At 37.0% G+C, this 19,110-nt stretch overlaps 1 protein-coding gene across 2 annotated transcripts in view; it reads right to left on the reverse strand.

The window, feature by feature from the left end:
• Positions 1-5,255: 5,255 nt before the first annotated feature.
• The window catches only part of POC1B (POC1 centriolar protein B), a 104,824-nt gene continuing 90,969 nt past the window's right edge, over positions 5,256-19,110 (reverse strand). The window contains exons 11-12 of one of the 2 annotated variants that reach the window (XM_058308526.2): positions 11,233-11,451; positions 5,256-6,743 (exon numbers count right to left, since the gene is read on the reverse strand). In XM_058308526.2, coding sequence (XP_058164509.1) covers positions 6,639-6,743; positions 11,233-11,451 — 324 coding nt within the window. In that variant the 3' untranslated portion in view covers positions 5,256-6,638. The remainder of the gene's footprint in view (positions 6,744-11,232; positions 11,452-19,110) is intronic. The other variant, XM_058308527.2, reaches the window with a different exon arrangement.

The following is a 19,110-nucleotide window of genomic DNA, read 5'->3' on the forward strand; positions in this document are numbered from 1 at the left end:
TGCCAGCTTGACATACATATCTCCTGTCAATATAGGGCTGGGAAAAAAGTATATATTTCATTGCTATTCAAGAGCTACTAAATGTCCTGAAACAACTAATAACACAAATCATATTTCTATTAGATTTGTTTCACAAATTTTTGCATTCTGATTTGTAGCTGTCATTCACTTTAAATATGTTCAATGGTAACCTGAATGACCAAATTCTAAGTTAACCATGTCTTTTATTCATTACCTTTGAAGGAAAATAAGGTTCTTTTTCTTTTGATTAATGATTGACTTAAAAATTTCCAAAGAGCAAACTACTGATGATCAATTCTATTTTTTCCACATTTCGTAATTTAACAATGTTTTATTTTCCTTTTACGTATGCTCACTATTTACATTTTTACGGAGATACTTGGTTCAAATTGCTTTGGCAATATCCCACCTAAATTGACATATTGCATTTCTAGTTTCATTTAAAAATACTCCTTGTTACATTTGGGATTTTCTCTCTGCCCCCATGTTATTTATCGGAGATTGGTTTTCTTTTACATATTTTCTGCATGACTGAGCACATTATTTTGTTATTTCGAATTTTTTACTTACTCTGAATATATGACATATAGAATTTTAACTTACTTCTATCATCATGGTCTAGAATATGGCCAATTTTTATTTAAGGCACACTTGGGGAAAAAAAGTCAATTTGTTTTTAATTCCATGTAGTGCTTTGCACATATGCTAAGTCTGTCTTATTAAATTTGTGCAATTTTGTATCATGTGGATTAAATAACTAAATTCTGCTTCTGAATTGTTGAACTTATGTTTTGATTTGCATTTCTGTCCATTTTCTCTATTTATGTACTTTTTGTTTTATTTGTAGAATTTTTAGAATGAGCTTATTTCTACTGCTTTTGTTGTGAAAGCTACTTTATTATGAGAAGAATCTCAAATCAGAGGCTTTTAAAAAAAAATAGGAACACTTTTGGGATTCGATCCAAAAGAAAATGCAACTGCTGTACTTTGGAAAGAAAAAAAAGAGTTGTGCATGTCCTCTCCTCCCACTAACCTCTGCCTCTTGGCAAGCCATTGACCTATTTTCCCAGTAATCCCAGGCTCCCTTTGTGTTACATGGCTGAATTACAGCTGGACTTACAGAAGACAATCTGGCAATTACACTGTGTCCCTAGATTCAATGTACATTCATAAATCCTCTGGTGCATGAAGTCTAAAACCTTGTGACTTGCTAACGCAAAATAGTTGTTTAACCCATCAGAGTAAATGAAGCATATAGTATATTGATGGTAAAATGCCACTTAAACATCTACTATAGACTCGTCTGTTTATTAAATTCCTCATGGGTTGAACATGATTATTTGACAATAATCTCCAAATATTAGAATCTTTTTTTTTTTCCTCTCAGGAGCCAAATAGTTCTACTCAGGGATAGATGGCTTATCTTGCATTCCTCTTAGATGCATAGAATTCCTTTCAGGAATTACAGACTTAAAGTTTAGTCTACACAAGAATAAAATGTTAAGTGAAAATCTGGACTACCTTATCTTTAGAGAATAGACAGTAAACAAATTGTTCTCCAAATGGTCAAAGGGCAAAGATAGTATAAATTCCAGGTAAGGCTTGATGACCCTTGATCCACATTCCAGGTCTTTTCTCCACTTGCCATTTTTGCCTCACCTTTGTTTAGGATAATTATGGCTTTGGTATTCTCAGGCTGAATTCCTCAAGAGTTGCTCAAGAGTTGTCATTTGCCCAGAACCCTGAGGATTTCTGTGTCTGGAAGGGTAATTTATTTTATATACCCATTCTTTTAGTTGAATTTTTTTAAAAAAATTAACTTTGTATTAAATTCCAAGCTTTCATTAACTGGCACTTAATATTAGTCCCTGTATTTTTTCCACAGTTCCAATTTAAACAATATTATTCTGAAATATACTCTGGGGGAACAAAATGATTAATAAATAGAATGATAGTTACCATTTATTGAACACTTAATTTGACAGCTATTATAATCATTTCACAAACATAATTCCCATTATTTCATCTTTCACAGGTAAGGAAACTAAACTTTGTGAGTACCTTCCTCAAAAGTCACATTGCTAGAGAACAGCAAAGCTGGACTTTGCACCCAAGGCTTTGTGGCTTCAAAAACTGTGCATGTGAGTACTGAGCTATACACAAATAACAGGTCATCAAAATGCCTACTCAGCCCCAAATATTAAGCCTCTAAATGATATTTATTCCAGTCCACTCATTCTAATTTTAACTGCTTTTGGCTCTAAGGGAAGCAAAGAGCAATGTTCAAATGATAATTCTTATTTATTCACAACTCTGTGCTGAACTCCTCCTATGAGCCAGGCAACATGCTAAGCGGGAAATCCAAAGATGCAGTGCCTGCCTTTTGGAAGAGGCAGACAGTACTATATTGCAAACTATGTTATAGCAGAGATGTGCAAAGGAATAGCAGACAGTAGAGAGAAAGAAGTGATACTCAAGCTGCCTTGTAGAGGATGAGTAAGGGTTTTCCCTCCTTTCCAGGGAGGGTGGCAGGGAACAGCATGATCAACGTAAGTGGAGTTGGAAAGGCAATGATTGTTCCATCCCAATAATGGTGAGAAGTTCAGTAGGGCTGGGGTAAGATGAGTGATTGGGGTGGAGGGGGAAAGAATGTGGAGGAAGCAAGCAGTGGGAAGAAACCTTAGAAATGTGGAAACTGGAGACATATGGTGACATTCTTAGAATAACATGCGAAAAACCAGGCTATCTCTCAGGGTGTAAACAGGCAGGGCCAAAAGCTTGAATGCCCACCGAGGGCAGGTAGGTAATGTAAGGCAGTAGAGGACAGTGGGTCTAAGACAAGAGGGAAAGGGGACTCAGTCAAGTGGATCATACCTGCCTCCTTAGAGAATTCCTCCACCCAGCTCTAGCTCATTGCTGCCTTGGAAGTAGGGAGGCCCAATATTCCCAGATCTTCTGAATTTCCAAGATAGTCCAGAAACCTAAATTTGAATGTAAAATCTCAAATTTTTATATATTGACAGGTAACTCAAAACTTTAAAAAAAATCTGTGAGCCAAACAAAACAACTCAGCAGCTAGATGTGGGTTCATACCATAGAGAAGAGGCTTGCTCTATCTCTCTAGGCAGTGAGTAGCTCAAGTTTGTATGAAAATTCCAAATCCTTGGTAAAACCCTGAGAAAGAATTATATAATCATATGTAGCTAGAAAGGTAAAACATATCAAATTTGCCTTCTTTCTACATTGTAGTTCCATACATTCCATAAAATTATTGAATCCGTAAAGTATCCCCTAAGCTTATTTTTTTCATAAACCACCAAAGCTCACTAATTGAACTTTCTAAACTATTCTCTTCTGTACTATTTGAAGATATTAATCTTCAAGATTAAAAAAAAAAGGGATAAACTGTAAAGGAAATGCAAACTAAACTTGTGGTATGTCAAGCTAATGAGAATTTCTCTTTAAATTCTCTGAAGCCCTTAACATCTCATTCAACAATGTAAATGAGTCCAAGAGAAATATGTGTCAGAAAAAGAAAAACAAAAAAGCCTGTCTACAGCAGCCAGAAAGGCAGGTATTGAGAAACCATTGGGATGAGTTATATTCTACTTGGTTGAATCACATTCACTGAGGAGGAGTGGTAGTATCAAATGATGTGACTGGAGGTTAATATGGCTCCTTCGTTTCTTTTTTCAAAATCACAGAAATCCCAAGGACTCACTCCTGGTCAGCCTCTTACCTGAAATTTAGTTTCTTGATCCTGGGCTGCTGAGGCATACTGTTCAGGAATATCTAATGGTTTCTCAACCTTAATCACTTAATGGAATTCACTTCAGTGGTACAGGAGGAAAAATTCTGCAACTTAGTAATTGTTTTTATGCTTTCACAAAATATAAACTGTATGCCTACTACAAAGTGGTACTGTTCTCAGTTCTAGAGCTCCATCACTGATCAACAGACAGAGATCCTGCCGTCAGGGAGCCTTCTCTTACAGGATGTAGGCATAAGCCTATATACAGTCGTCAGATGGTAATGAGTACACTAGCAAAAATGAAGCCTGATAAGGAAGACAGGGGGTAGTAGAAGTTTACTGTTTTATACAGGGTGGCCAATGAAGGGTCCTCCGAAAAGGCAACATGTGAGAGGTGGCTAGAATATTGTGAGGGACCCTGGGGACGTAGAGTTTCAAGCAGAGGACAGAGCAAGTACAAACACCCTCAGGTGGGAACAGTTTTGCTCGTTCAAAGGAAAGCAAGGAGGCCACTATGGCTGGAATGCAGTGAGTGAGGGTAACCCAAGTGGAGGAGAGGTGAGGTCAAAGAGGTGGGGTAGGGGACAGATCATGTACTGTCAAGTCTTGGACTTTTACTCTGAGTGAGATGGGAAGCCCTAAAAGCTAGTGAATAGAAGAGTGACTTGCTTGGACTCAGGCTTTTAAAAAACCACGTGTGCTGTGCAAGGGTGACAGCAGGGAGACAGAAGGCAACTGCAGTCATCCAGGCAAGAGATGACAGTGGCTTAGGCCATAGCTTTGTTCACAGAGTGGTCAGAAGTCATTGGGTTTTCGTATGACCTGACAAGGTTTGCTGAAGGATTGGAATATGGGATATGGAGAGAAAGAGTCAAGGATTTGAAGAGATGGAGAAGACTAGGAGGGGGAGCTGCTTGGGCTGGGGGAGGGGAGGGAGGGAAACAGAGTTTGATTTGGGATATATTTAATGAGAGATACCTATTAGACTTCCAGTTGGGGATTTTGATCAGGCAGTTGGATATACAAGTAAAGAAAGAGAAGGGCTAGAATCTGACCAAGAAGATTCCTAAAGGGTTTAAAAAAAAAAAAAAGAGAATTCTAAAATGATCCTTATGAAAAAATTTCAAGGCATTTTAATTTCTACCATCACTGTTTTTACATTCTTTATAAAGGTCAATGATGACTATAAAAGTATTTAGCAACATCCTGTTGTAAGGAGTGGCTAAAGCTAGATTAGTGGTTCTTAAACTGTGGTCATCAGAGCAGCAGCCATCAACATCACCTGTAAGTTTGTTAGAATTGTAAATTATTGGGCCCCACCAGACCTAGCCATTCATAATCTTTGGAGCCAGGGCCCAGGAAACTGTTTTGACAAGTTCTTTAGGAGATTCTTATGCACATTAAACACTGAGTATACTAGATGAAAAGGAGTTTAGTATTTCCAGTTTTCAACCATTTGAAAAAAATAAAAGTAACAACTATCTTTTGAAGATAAAATATCTTTATTTGAAGCATAGAAAAGTGTAAACAAAAATCAGATTGACATTTCATTTCTTAGTCTTCCCAATGAGGTTATAAAAATACAATGCCTTAGTCTTTGTAAGCTCTGAAGATGCCTAAAAGCTCATACTTTGTATGATATAAAAAGGCACTTATAACACACAAGATGATAAAAAAAAAAAACCCGCAAAATCAAAAACAAAAAAGCCCACCCAACTCTTATAGATACAATTGGAATTGCTGTGAGAAAATTGTCTAAATATAATCTTATGCAAATAGGACTTCATTTTTTCTTTTCTAAAACATAACATTTTCTCCTAATCACCTATAAATATGGAACGGCTTCTCCAACCTTCTTTGTTCTTGATAGGAAAAAGCAAGGTAAAATTAATTTGTCTGTTTTTCTTCATTTTGATTTCCTATTTCATTTAAGAAAAAACAAAACAAAATTCTTAATTTGTAATGAAGATCTTTTAGAATGCCTGGCTCATTTTCATTTTGTTTCAAATCACAATTCTTTAAAAAAATACAGGAAGACGATGATGCAAAATTAAAAAAAAAATGCTTATTACTCAGCTGCCAGAATCACCTAGGCAACAACATTTCTTAGGCATGTTACTTATATATGTGTGTATTTTTAAATATTGCTGTCGGATCTTTCTGGCTCCTGGAAATCACACTAGCATAATCCTTTTGAACTGTGAGCACATAACCCAAACTCATTCAGCACATTCATCTGTGAAAGAGGAGATATGTCTGCTTCATATATTTCTAATTCTTCATTTTCCTTCAGATTGGCCAAAGGAAAAACAATGCACACAATAAATAACTCATTGTCCTATGTCACATATATACCATTTCTATAATAAATAAAACTGCTGTATTCTTGCTTAGAAATTCTGTGATTTTGGAATTTTAGTAATTCATTCTGTGCTATTAGGATGCTGTTTCATCCCAAGGGGGTTATTCATCAAAGAACTACATTAATTGCTTTAAGGAATTGCCAGGCACGGTCAAGCTGAGATTTAACAAGTCCAGAGATTTGGTTACTTTTCTGACAGAATTTCACCTATAAATGAAAACTGACATTTTAAATAATATCAGGGGAAAATACAGAGTCACTTGAATGGTTATCAATTTATTACTGCAATTATAAATGGTAGTATTTTAAATTAGTCCTTGACATTGGTTTGTGTGTTCAGATTAGTCCTTAAATATGCCTTTTCTGCCTTTGGCTCTGCTGCTCATTCTTTTAAGAAATGCCATGATCATTAGCATACGGCTGTGTTGCATGAGGCATCCTGCATCACCTTCCTAAGTATATGTACACATGCTCATTTCCATGCCTCTACTCATACATTTCTATTCAACTTTTCTGCTGGGCAGCAGAGAAAAGCTTTTGCTGATTTTCAAGGCAGTCTTTGAGCTTATCCTCTGTCAAAGTCAGCCGCTGCTCCAAGATTGAAACGGTCTGCAAAAAGGAAGACAAAATAATCAATACCTGTTGAACTGGTGGTTAGGGCAGTGGTGATAATCTCTGCACAGGAGCTCCTTTTTGTAACTGGGATACCCAACCTTTTGTCAAGAGGTTGGCTCAGAAATAAGCCCCAGAACTTGCTCTGCTTCTGGGCCCTTCCACACGGCAAAGAACTGTCAGGCAGTTTAAGGAAAAGAAAAGAATAGATGCATTTGAGGAGAAAGGAGTAAAAGATCAGGTCTCTGCAGACAAGTCTTATGTCCAGTCTTTTGAAGTGTCCATCTTCTCATGTGTCTAAAGCAGGGAAGAGGCTATGCAGAGCATTCTAAGGGGTGCTATCAGCTGCATATCAGTGTGGGGAGTAAAGAGGTGGCTAAAATTCTACATGTCCATTCCTAAATCTTACTTAAGTGTTGTCACTGGTCATTATGTCACAATCCAATCCATGGTGGAGCATATCCATAATCCCCCAGACTATGTTGAATATATCATAATGATTGCCACTAGTTCCTTCACCCAGAAGATAACAACACCTGAGAGGGTTGTTAGGAGGACATAATAATGAAATGATGCATGCAAAATGCTTAGGCTAGTGCCTGGTACACAGGGCTTGACCAATCTTAGCTATTCCGACTGCTCTGGCTAATAAATTGGTGTATGATTACTTTAAAAAAATATGACTACTTTTAAATTTAGGAAATTAATGTTTTGTGATATTGACTACTTCACCTTTAGTCTTTTACGTATTTTTAAAAAATTGTTGCTTATAAAATTAAACAGATTCAGGAAACCACAAAAAACACATGTGCTGCTTAATGAATTCTCTTAAGAAAAACATCCAGATAACCAGTGCCCAGGTCAAGAAGGATCTCTGTCAGCCAGCTCAGGGCTCCTTCCATGTGTGCCTATCAAAAGCCTTGTCCCAGCCCTCTCCTCACCATAGTCACTAAACTGACCTTTAGAGTAATGCCCTTTCTTGCTTTTTTTTTTTTTTATTGACTTTGTAATAATATTACATCAAAAATATATATGTGAGGTCCCATTCAACCCCACTCCCCCACCCCCCCTCTCCCCCCCAAAACACTCGTTCCCATCATCATGACACATCCATTGGATTTGGTAAGTACATCTTTGGGCACCTCTGCACCTCATAGTCAATGGTCCACATCATGGCCCATACTCTCCTCCATTCCATCCAGTGGGCCCTGTGAGGATTTACAATGTCCGGTGATTGACTCTGAACCACCATCCAGGGCAGCTCCATGTCCCAAAGACACCTCCACCTCTCATCTCTTCCTGCCTTTCCCGATACCCATCGTCCACCATGTCCACTTTTCTCAATCCAATACCACCTCTTCTATGTGGACAATGGATTGGTTGTGTCCATTGCACCTCTATGTCAAGAGGAGGCTCAAATTCCACATGGATGCTGGATGCAATCCTCCCATTTTCAGTTGTAATCTTGCTTTTTTTTATGGCTTTATTTCTCAGGTATGCATCCCTGGATATTGTTTTGTCTTCATCATTTTCAAAATTTTGATATGTCATTTAAGTCTCTTAATCTACAGGCTCCCCCACTCCCCACCCCCGCATACACACATTTTCTTCTCCTTACTATTTGTTGGTCGATAGACCCAGACTGTTTGACCTGTAGAATTTCCCCGGTCTGGATTTATGGATTGTACACATTCATGGTAAAATTCAACCTGTTCTAGCCTCTATATTTTTTGTAAATTGGCAGCTGGATCCAGAAGCTTGATTTGACTCAGGTTAGATTCCTGGTAAGACTAGAGGTGATGGTGTATTCTTTCATTAGGAGGAACGATAACCATGTTTGGCTGTTTCTCTTTTTGTGGTGTTAACAACTATTGAATATCTAGATCTTTAATTCTTGGGGATTGCAAACAATGATGTTCTTTTTTTAATTTTTCTTTTCTTTTATTAGGTGGGACAACTTGTAAATAAAGTACTTTCCTCATCAACTTCTAATTCATAAAGTAAGGCAAGATCAATGTTTCTTTTTTTTAATCACTAAGTTTCAAGATAATGAATTGGTTCTCTATAATCCCCTGAAGGTAACCAATTTAAAAAATATCATTATTTAATAAATTTTGCTTCCATGGTCTACTTTATAAGCCATGACTAATTAAAAATAATAGTGATTCTGATAATACCTTCTACAATTTGTTGAGTGCCCACTATATAACCAACATTTTGCCAGATACTTACATACATCACTATAGTTACACACACTAAAGCTGTTGATACATATTATAAACACCTTTAACACTGGATAACTGCATTTATCTACCATCTAAAATGTAATTTCAATTTGATTTATTTCTATTTATAGATCAGTAGAGACAATTATGAATACCCTGCAGCAAAGTTAGGAAATGCTAAGGCATCTGTAATTAAAGTGGATCAGAATGTATTTATTTTACTTGCTACTTGTCCATAGATTCACTATCCCTATAGACCAGTGTGCTATGCCTACTTTTAACTTCTTTAATATGTAAAATAAATCTGGCTCTACAAAATTAAAAATAAAAATCATAGGGAAGTTCAATAAGCTTAAAGTGATTCATTTAACTTTGAGTCAGGCGAAAAAGAGAAAAGGGTCATTAAGCAGAAAGAGTGAGCATAGAAAGACTCATTTGTGAGAGACACTGATGAGGTCCTTGCATTGAGAGGTAACTGTTTAGGTGAGAAAGTCATGGCAATACTGGAAACAAGACAATCAAAACCAAATTTGGTCCCAAAGCTGTGAAGGAAACTGCCTTTAAAGGAAGAAAATGTCTTGTAAATACAGAGAAAATCACCTCCAGCACAATACTGAGCAGTGAATACTGGTGATTTCAATATGATTTCCATTGAGAAAATCCTATGATGACTCCAACTTTTCATATGGCTCTTTTTCAATTTTTTTTTCCTTCTTTTTCTTTTTCTAAATTTTTCATGTGGCTCTTTTGCACATTGCACAGTCAGTCAAGACTCCAAATCCACCTACATGCCACTGAATGACAAAGGCTCTGGGATGTTATTTCCGAAGACAAAAATAGTCAAGTAACTTGTGGCTCTGAACCCTGGTTGCACAACAGAATCCTAAGGAGTGCTTAAAAGACAGATGACAGGGCCCTCTACCAGACCAATAGAAATGGATTCTCTGGGATACCTGAAGATTTGCATTTTAACTCCCCTGGTGATTAAAATGCACAGCTAGGGTTGAGAACATAGAGTTATTTTGACTTGAAATATTCATATTCATCCTGGACATGAAATTGGCATTGATCTAGTTAACATTTTAATCCCTCTTTTTGTATAACTTGTGACAATGTCCACTCTGACAAGTATTGCTATTCTTATTCTACACAGAAAAGAACAACAAAAGTTTTGTTCAAAGGACACGATGAATCAGCAAGGCTGGAAAAGAAGCCTTTGGTGTATCCATTTCAACATACCACTTCCCTTAAGTTACATCTATACTTAGTGGCCAAGAGGTGAAAGACCTTTGATATATTATTTAAGATCCGCAAAAAAAAAAAAAAAAAAAAAAATACACTGTGTTTCTTTTTGCAAAGTTAAATGACCTTCAAAACACTGGGTAACATTCTAAAATGGGAACACAAACCCATCACCACTGGGAGAACACTGTCATTAATTCTGAAGGTGTATTCTCTGGAAGCTATAACACCTAACGAATGGTTAATTTTCACAATACAAAGCAGAAATGAAGTAAGAGGCTTTGGAATGAGGGAAGATACATATTGGAGAGTGTGAATATCTTCAGAGTGAAGAACTATAAGCACTGACAATATATTTCATAGAAACCAGAAAGGGTAATCCCAACACAATTTTTCTTCTGGTCCTAAACATCTCTTTGAGAATAACTTAATATGAACACAAAACTCCTAAGGCATCAAAAATTCCTAAGGCAAAACATTTCTGCCCAGAATCAAATACGTTTAAAGTATGGAGTACCACTGCTGTTCATAACTCACATTGCTTACTTCTGGCCCCTGGAATGCAGAGACAGCACAGTGAGCATGTGAATGTGTGTGTGTGCATGTACCAACATGCACGTATGCATGGCTTTGGGCTTACCTCCCCCAAACCTTGTTAGAGCAGCTCAGCAGCACTTGACTTGCCACCTTGAGACTGCCATCTTTTTTTTTTTCTTAGGATTTACTAGGAGTTGAACCCAGGACCTCATACATGGGAAGGAGGTGCTCAGCCACTGAGCTATATCCACTCCCCAATGAGAGTTGTTTTTTTTTTGTTTGTTCATTTTGTTTTTAGGAGGTACCAGGGATCAAACCCAGGACCTCATATATGGGAAGCAGGAGCTCAACCACTTGAGCTACATCTGCTCCTGAGATTGCCACTTTAGCTTTGCTAAGAAGGAAAAATTTCCCCGTTCTGCTAGGTCTGCAAACTGCTGTTTAATATTTCTTACCACACAGTGCAAAGCATGTCAACCCACCTGTGTCAATACATTGAGCTGTTCCATAATATGCTCTAAAGCATCTGTCACAGCCAGCGGGATACTTCTTTGGCTCTCATAGGGAAGGTCATTCATGTCTTCCGTTTTCTTTTTCAAGGTTGCTGGTGAACATTCCGATGACACCAATGAAGGGTTTAAGAAATATCCGCTGACCTCTTCACCCTTGTCTGGTAGGGTTCTACCAGTGGTTTCTGTCATCTTTGACATTAGAAAAAAGATAGGAAGAATTATATTTGCTAAACTTTAAATTTATTTTTATTCCCCCAAAGCATATTTGACGACTTCTAGTGAACTAGCATAACTTTTTTTCTGACACATGGGAATGCAAAAGTAAGCATTTCACATGCAAGAATAATCAGTGTCTTGAACTTCAGATATATCTTTAATAAACTGGTTTAAATAAGTCAGTCTGGGGAAGCAGATATGGCTCAAGCAATTGGGCTCCTGTCTACCATTTAGGAGGTCCAGCATAGGGCATTTGGATGCTCATCTTCCTTTAAGAAATTCATTCATAGTTTACATTTTTCTAATCATGTAATAAGTGAAAGATAGAAGGAAATTTTCATGCATATTTTACTTGTCTTAGTTATATCCTATTAATTCATAACTTCAAAATGAATGCCTCTCTAGGTATGATTATAAAGATTAAAGTCAGACAGTAGATTGTGGCCTCAGCTATCTTTTGCATGGGGGCTGAATTAATCACTCAGATATTCTAGTCTTTAGCAGCATAGGAATATATTTTTCAAGTCTTCTGACACAAATTAAATTTCAAATTTACTTTGAAGAATAAAAATCAAAGCCTAACAAAATCTTATCCCCAAAGCCTGAAGCCTCTTTTAGAAAAAATAAGTATGATTTGTCAAACAAGAAATCTTTCTCAGCCCAGCAAATTTAGCTTTGGGAGACAAATTTCACATGATATTCTCTGATTTTATCCTAGAAATACTTTAAAATCAGACTTGATCAGGTGGATGGGATCTTACTAGGATACACAATTCATTGTGCAGGTATATAGATAGGTGAAATGTAGTTCTTCAGGGTCATAGCCCTTCATGCCTAAGAATTTCAGAAATTGAAAATAATTCCTATGTTGAGTTCCCATGACTTATTTCTCTATTGATCTATTTCTCTGATTGATCAATCTGATCTATTTCTTTGATTGCTCTCCTATTTCTCTGATCTCAGGGGAAGAACCAAAGATAGAGCAGTTCTCAAGTCACTTCCGATAAACCACCCTCTCACCCTGTCAGAATTCTCAGATTAACTCAACGACCACCTGACTCATTTGTGGCTCCTGGTAGACTCAGAGAAAAGTCTCTTATTCTTTGGCCACCACGTCCTCTAGTCTTCCCATTTTTTTTTCTTTTTCTTTTTTTAGATACCAAGGGCCAGAGATTGAACCCGGGACCTCGTATATGGGAAGCCAGCACTCATTGCCTCCCAAGTTGGTTTTCTTCACGTGTTTTGTTTGTTGTTTTTGTGCTGTTGGTTGTTTTTTTTTTTTTTAGGAGACTCCAGGGACCAAACCTGGGACCTCCCATGTGGAAGGAGGCACTCAACCACTTGAGCCACATCTGCTCCTTCCTCTGATTTTGATAATTTTTCAACCCAGCAAAGAAAAAAGACCTTTGATCCACTGAACCTGTTGCCTTTTCACTAGCCATCATCTGGATCTTTGTCTTTCTTCTTCACCTAACTTAGAGTTCATTGTCCATCACTACAGCCCTGCTCTTGCCCTTTCTCTCTGTTGTGCTCACTTAGAAAAACTGCAACCTGGATTCAATCTATTTCTCTGCCCCCTCTTTTCCTACACCCACACAGCTGGATTTGAGTAGATAACCACACTCACTGGTCTCACTTTAAGTTTATTACAAATTTATACAGAAGTCCAGGGACCCTCAGCACTCATTTATGGAGCAGGTTTCATTATCTCTTCACTATTGTGTATCATCAGTGCTCTCTTTCTATTTCCCTCAGCCCACATTTGTCATATATTTTACATCTTTAAAAATGAAAATGTCATGAGTCCTCTCATCCCTTCCAGCTCCACTTTCATTGTTCTACTCTCCTTTACAGTAAAACTCTTCAAAAGAATTGCTTGTACTTACTCTCTTCATTTCTTCACTTTTCCCTTCTCTGAATCTACTCCAATCAAGTGTTTGTCTGCACCATTCTACTGAGACCACTCATGTCAACATCCCAGTGACCAGCCCCTCGGCAGCTCCTGATCCTGGCCCTCATTCCCACCTCCTTGAAATGCTTTTCTTACTTGGTTTCTGGACCCCTATCCCTCCTGGACCCCTATCCCTCCTGTCTTTCCTGCTTCTTCTTCTCGTGCCTTCTAAAGTCTTTGCAGCTCCCCTTCTCTTGTCTGACTACTCCCTGTGTAATGGGAGGACCATGGCTAGAAATATCATCTATGCTAAGAACTCCCAACTCAGGGAAGCCAATGTAACTCAGTGTTTGAGTGCCAGCTTCCTACATACAAGGTCCTGGGTTCATTCCCCGGTATTGCCAAAAAAAAAAAAAATAGAGCTCATGAGAATGAAAGACACTATAGGTGAGATCAAAAGCACATTAGAGGAAGTGGATGTGGCTCAAGTGGTTGAGCACCTGCTTCCCACATGGGAGGAGGCCCCAGAGCCTCCTAAAAAGCAAAAAAAACAACAAGCAAACAAATTAAAAAGTGAACTCATGGGAGTCAATGTATCTCAGTGGTTGAGAATCAGCTTCTGACATACAAGGTTCTGGGCTCAATCCCTGGTCCTGGTACCTCAAAAAAAAAAGCACATTAGAGGCATACAACAGGAGGGTTTAAATGATAGAAGAAAGAAGGCAGAACAGCTGAAATTAAAGAGAGAAAAGAAAGGAGAAAAGAGATCGGGGGCTCATGGAGTTGAGAATGATAACGTGAAACAAAATATCATACTTGTCATGGGAGTTCCAGAAGAAGAGAAGGGAAAAGGAGCAGAAAGAGTATCTGAGGAAATAATAGCTGAAAATTTCCCAGTTCTCATGAAAGAAATGAACTTACATGTCCAAGAAGTACAGTGTACCCCAATCAGAATAAATCTGAATAGACTGCAAGACTAAATATCATGAAGATGTCAATCCTACCCAATCTGATTTATGGATTCAATGCAACACCAATCAAAATTCCAACAGCCTACTTTAAAGAAATAGAAAAGGCAATTACCTAATTTATTTGGAAGGAAAAGTGTACCCAAATAGCCAAAAGTATTCTAAAAAAGAAGAATGACATGGGAGGAATTTTTCTACCTGAACTTGAAATATATTACAAAGCTACAGTGGTCACAACAGCATAGTATTGGCATAAAAACAGATACATCAATCAGTGGAATAGAATTGAGAGTCCAGAAATAAGCCCTCACCTATATGGCCAACAGGTTTTTGACAAACCTACTAAGTCCATGTTGAAGGGACAAAACAGTCTCTTCAACAAATGGTGCTGGGAGAGCTGGATATTCATACCTTAAAGAATGAAAGAGGACCACTATCTCACTCCCTATATAAGAATCAACTCAAAATGAATGAAAGGGGGAGCAGATGTGGCTCAGCTGATGGGGTGTTGGCCTACCATATAGGAGGTCCAGGGTTCGATACTCAGGGCCTCCTGGCCCATGTGGTGAGCTGGCCCACATGAAGTGCTGCCATGCACAAGGAGTGCCATGCCACACAGGGGTGCCACCCATGTAGGGGTGCCCCACATGCAAGGAGTGCACCCCGCAAGGAGAGCTGCCCTGTGGTGAAAATAGAGCAGCCCACCTAGGAGTGGCACAGCACACACAGAGAGCTGACGCAAGATGATGCAACAAAAAGAGACACAGATTCCCAGCAGCACCACCTGACAAGAATGCAAGTGGACACAGAAGAACAAACAGTGAATCAACACAGAGAACAGATAGCTGGGGGGGGGGGGGGGGGGGGGGGGAGAAATAAATTAAAAAAAAGTCTTAAAAACAAAAACAAAAGGATGAAAGATCTAAATATGAAAGCCAGGACCATAAAACTACTATAAGAAAATGTAGGGAAACATCTAAAAGACCTTGTATGTGGTGGTTTTCTTGGACCTTACACCCAAAGTATATGAACAAAAGAAAAAATAGATAAATGAAGCGTTCTCAAAACTAAACACTTTTGCACCTCACAAGACTTTTGGCAAAAGGGTGTAAAGGCAGCTGACTCAATGGGAGAAAATATTTGGAAATCACATATCCAATAAAGGTTTAATATTCATGATAAAGAGAAGCTACAACTCAACAATAAAAAGACAAATTATTTGATTAAAAAATGGGTGAAAGACTTGAATAGACATTTGTCCAAAGAAGAAATACAAATGGCAAAAAAAAAGAAACAAAAAACAAACACATGGAAAAATGTTCACTATCATCAGTGATTAGGGAAATGCAAATCAAAACTACAAATGAGGTATCATTGCACACCTATCAGAATGGCAACTACCAAAAAAACGACATGTGTTGGAAAGGATTTGGAGAGATAGGAATGCTTATTCACTGTTGGTGGGATTGCAGAATGTAGAATGGCACAGCCACTGTGGAGGACTGTTTGGCAATTCCTAAAGAGGTTGAATATAGATTTGCCATGGTTACTTGGTAATACCACTACTGGGCATATAACTAGAAAAACTGAGAGCAGTGACATGAACAGACATCTGCACACTGATGTTCGTTGTGGCGTTATTCATAATTGCCAAAAGATGGAAACAACCCAGGGGTTCATCAACCGATAAATGGATAAAAAAACTGATGTATTCACACAATGGAATATTATGCAGCTGTAAGAAGAAATGAAGTCATAAAGCATATGACAACATGGATGAACCTGGTGGACATTATGTCAAGTGAGGCAAGCCAGACACAAAAGGACAACTAGTGTATGATTGTGTAATCTCATGGAGTTACTAACTTGAATATGGGTCACCAGAAAATACACTGAATTTAGAGAATGGAAAGGTGAGGCAGAATTTGTTAAAATGGTATGCGTTAATCTTTGGAAAGGAATAGAAAAGGTGAAAGCCCAGCATAATGTTTTTAACTAGCAGTACTATTATATGGTATGACAGTGGTTTAAAGAGAAAGTCTAAGGTCATGTATATTACTAAAAGGAAAGCTAAAAAATTTAACCTGGACCTGTATAGCACAGTAAAACTGCATGTGAAATAAGAATATGGGTAAAATTGCATATATAAGAGCATTTTTCTTTGAAAGTGAACAAATATATGTTAATACCACAAAATGTTAATATCAGACAAAAAAATTATGCCACATGAAGAAAAAACAGACACAAAGGACTATATATCGTATGATTCCACTTATATAAAATTTAAATATAAATAAATTTTTAAAGATGAAATTAGATTAGTATTTATATAGGGCTGGGAAATAATGCTAAGGGGTGTGGAGTTTTTCTATTTGGAGTAATGAAATTGGTCTAAAATTTTTTGAGGTGATGAATGCACAACATTGTGGTTATACTAAAAATCATTGATTATACACTTTGGATAGATCATAAGGTACGTGAATATATCTCAATAAAACTGCTTAATAAATAAATAATTGTGCAAGAATAGGCAGAAATAGCAGCTCTGTACAGTAGGGCAAACAGTGAGAATTAAGGTGAAGAATTTTCTTGTTTGTTTTTTATTATTATTAAAACAATGAAAATGCTCTAATGATGATTCAAGTGATGAATGCACAATTATGTGATTATAACAAATACCATTGTTTGTACACTTTGAATGAATTGTATGCTTTATTAATATGTATCAATAAAATAAATTTGTTAAAAAAAACCTTACTGGGATTTTTATTGAAATTTCCTCAAATTTATAGTTTTGGGGGAAAATTGATATTCTTATGAAATTAACCCTCCTTTTCTATAAATATGATATTCCAAAAACCATGGAATATACTATAAACTTCAGGTTATATCATATGGGGAGGTCCAGGGATTGAACCTGGGACCTTGAGCATGGGAAGCAGGTGCTGAACAACTGAGCTACAACTGCTCCCCACCACATCACTTTGTTTCCCTGCTCACCCTACTCCCCCTGAGATGGTTCTCTCAACTGTTTACTTGTTATTTGTGCCCACTGTCTGCTTGTTGTCTGTTTGCTTTTTGTTGTTGTTGTTTTGTTTAGGAGGCACTAGGAACCAAACCCAGGACCTCCCATGTGGGAGGTGGGTGCTCAACTGCTTGAGCTACATCTGCTCCCTGCTTGTTTGTTTTTTCTGGTTGTTTACTCATCTTGCTCGTTGTTTTGACTTGTCTGCTCATTGTTTTCCTTCTTTAGGGGACACTGGGAACCAAATCCAGGACCTCTCCTGTGGGAGGCAGGTGCTCAACTGCTCGAGCCACATCTGTTCCCCCATATCACTTTTGGATTATAATAATGTATACAGAAAGCCAGCCAAATCAACACATCAGATTATGACCTCAAATAACTATTTTCAATTATTTTTATGAAACACAAAATTCTGACAAAATCAGGAGCATTAATTAGAATACATCTTTGGAAAATTATTTCCCATGTCTGCTTATTCTTCTGAGGTAAATAATACATTCCTTCGCCTTTCTCATAGGTCCTATGTTTCTCAAAACTCTCCAGGTATCAAATTCAACAGAAGTGTTGTTAAAAGTCATGAGATAATTTTTGAAATTGTATACGCAAAATAATCCATGCTTTGCTTACTTGAATAACACTTTAGTTTCCTTACTGTATTTGTTTTAATGCTATGAAGAGGCAATTTTAAGCAGGAACTCATCCATTTAACAAAGATACATTCAGAAAAATGGCAAACTTTACAGAACATATTTGAGAGAGCAAACATTATACTTATACATTGTTCTATTCAACATCTAGCTAATTTGAACAATCTAGTAAGATTCATGATAATTATCTGACTATAGAATAACAGTAATGCATTTTCACAGCTAGATACTGAGGACTATCCTTCTATTTATTAATTCAACCATAAAAAAATAGAGAAAAAAAATGTGAATTTGGTATACACAGTGTAGGTTTATTAGTTAATGCTAATTTACATTTGCAAAATAATGAAATTTTTTCTCATCTTCTCCAAACAAACATAATTTTCCTCCTACAATCCCTATTAGAATCCAATTTTGCTTCTTAAGGAAGTTATCAAATTTCACTTTGTATTTCTGTTTTTTGTATTATCATTTAATTATTTGTGATATCATATAGCATAGTGGCTACATGGATGGGACATCATGTCACACACTTAGGTTTAATCCTGTCTCTTCTGTGTATTAGCTGTATGAGCTTGGATAAATTGCTTAACTTCTCTAAACCTTAGTTTCCTCACCTGTAAAATGGAGATAATAACACTGGCTACATTATAAGGTTGTCATGAAAATGCAGGAAGAGATCTTAATCTATAGTTTGTATTCAATTATCATTGATATCATATCATATTCTCTCCCCATCCCATTAAACTTTAAGTTGCATTTTTCTAAAAGGCAGAAGCCACAGCTTACCTTCTTTCAGACAACTGGTAACATGTTGAGTAAGGTATACATAAAGTGATTATTAAATTTGTTGAATTAAAGATATTTCTCTACCCATTCCAAGTATTTCCTCTCTCTTCTATCTAGATGTCTGACTTCTCAAATTAAATAAAAAGTGATTAAAGGGCAGGTGGGAACTAATTAAATAAATGAATGAGTCATACTAAGTAAATTTTAATGGAATATATGCTGAATATACATTTAAAATGAAAATCACTATTCAACAAACCACAAACAAAAAATTAAGACACTCTCAAATGTACTTTAAAAATTTTAAAAAGG

This window comes from Dasypus novemcinctus, chromosome 12 (assembly GCF_030445035.2).
Source record: "Dasypus novemcinctus isolate mDasNov1 chromosome 12, mDasNov1.1.hap2, whole genome shotgun sequence".
In the NCBI taxonomy this organism is placed as follows: Eukaryota; Metazoa; Chordata; class Mammalia; order Cingulata; family Dasypodidae; genus Dasypus; species Dasypus novemcinctus.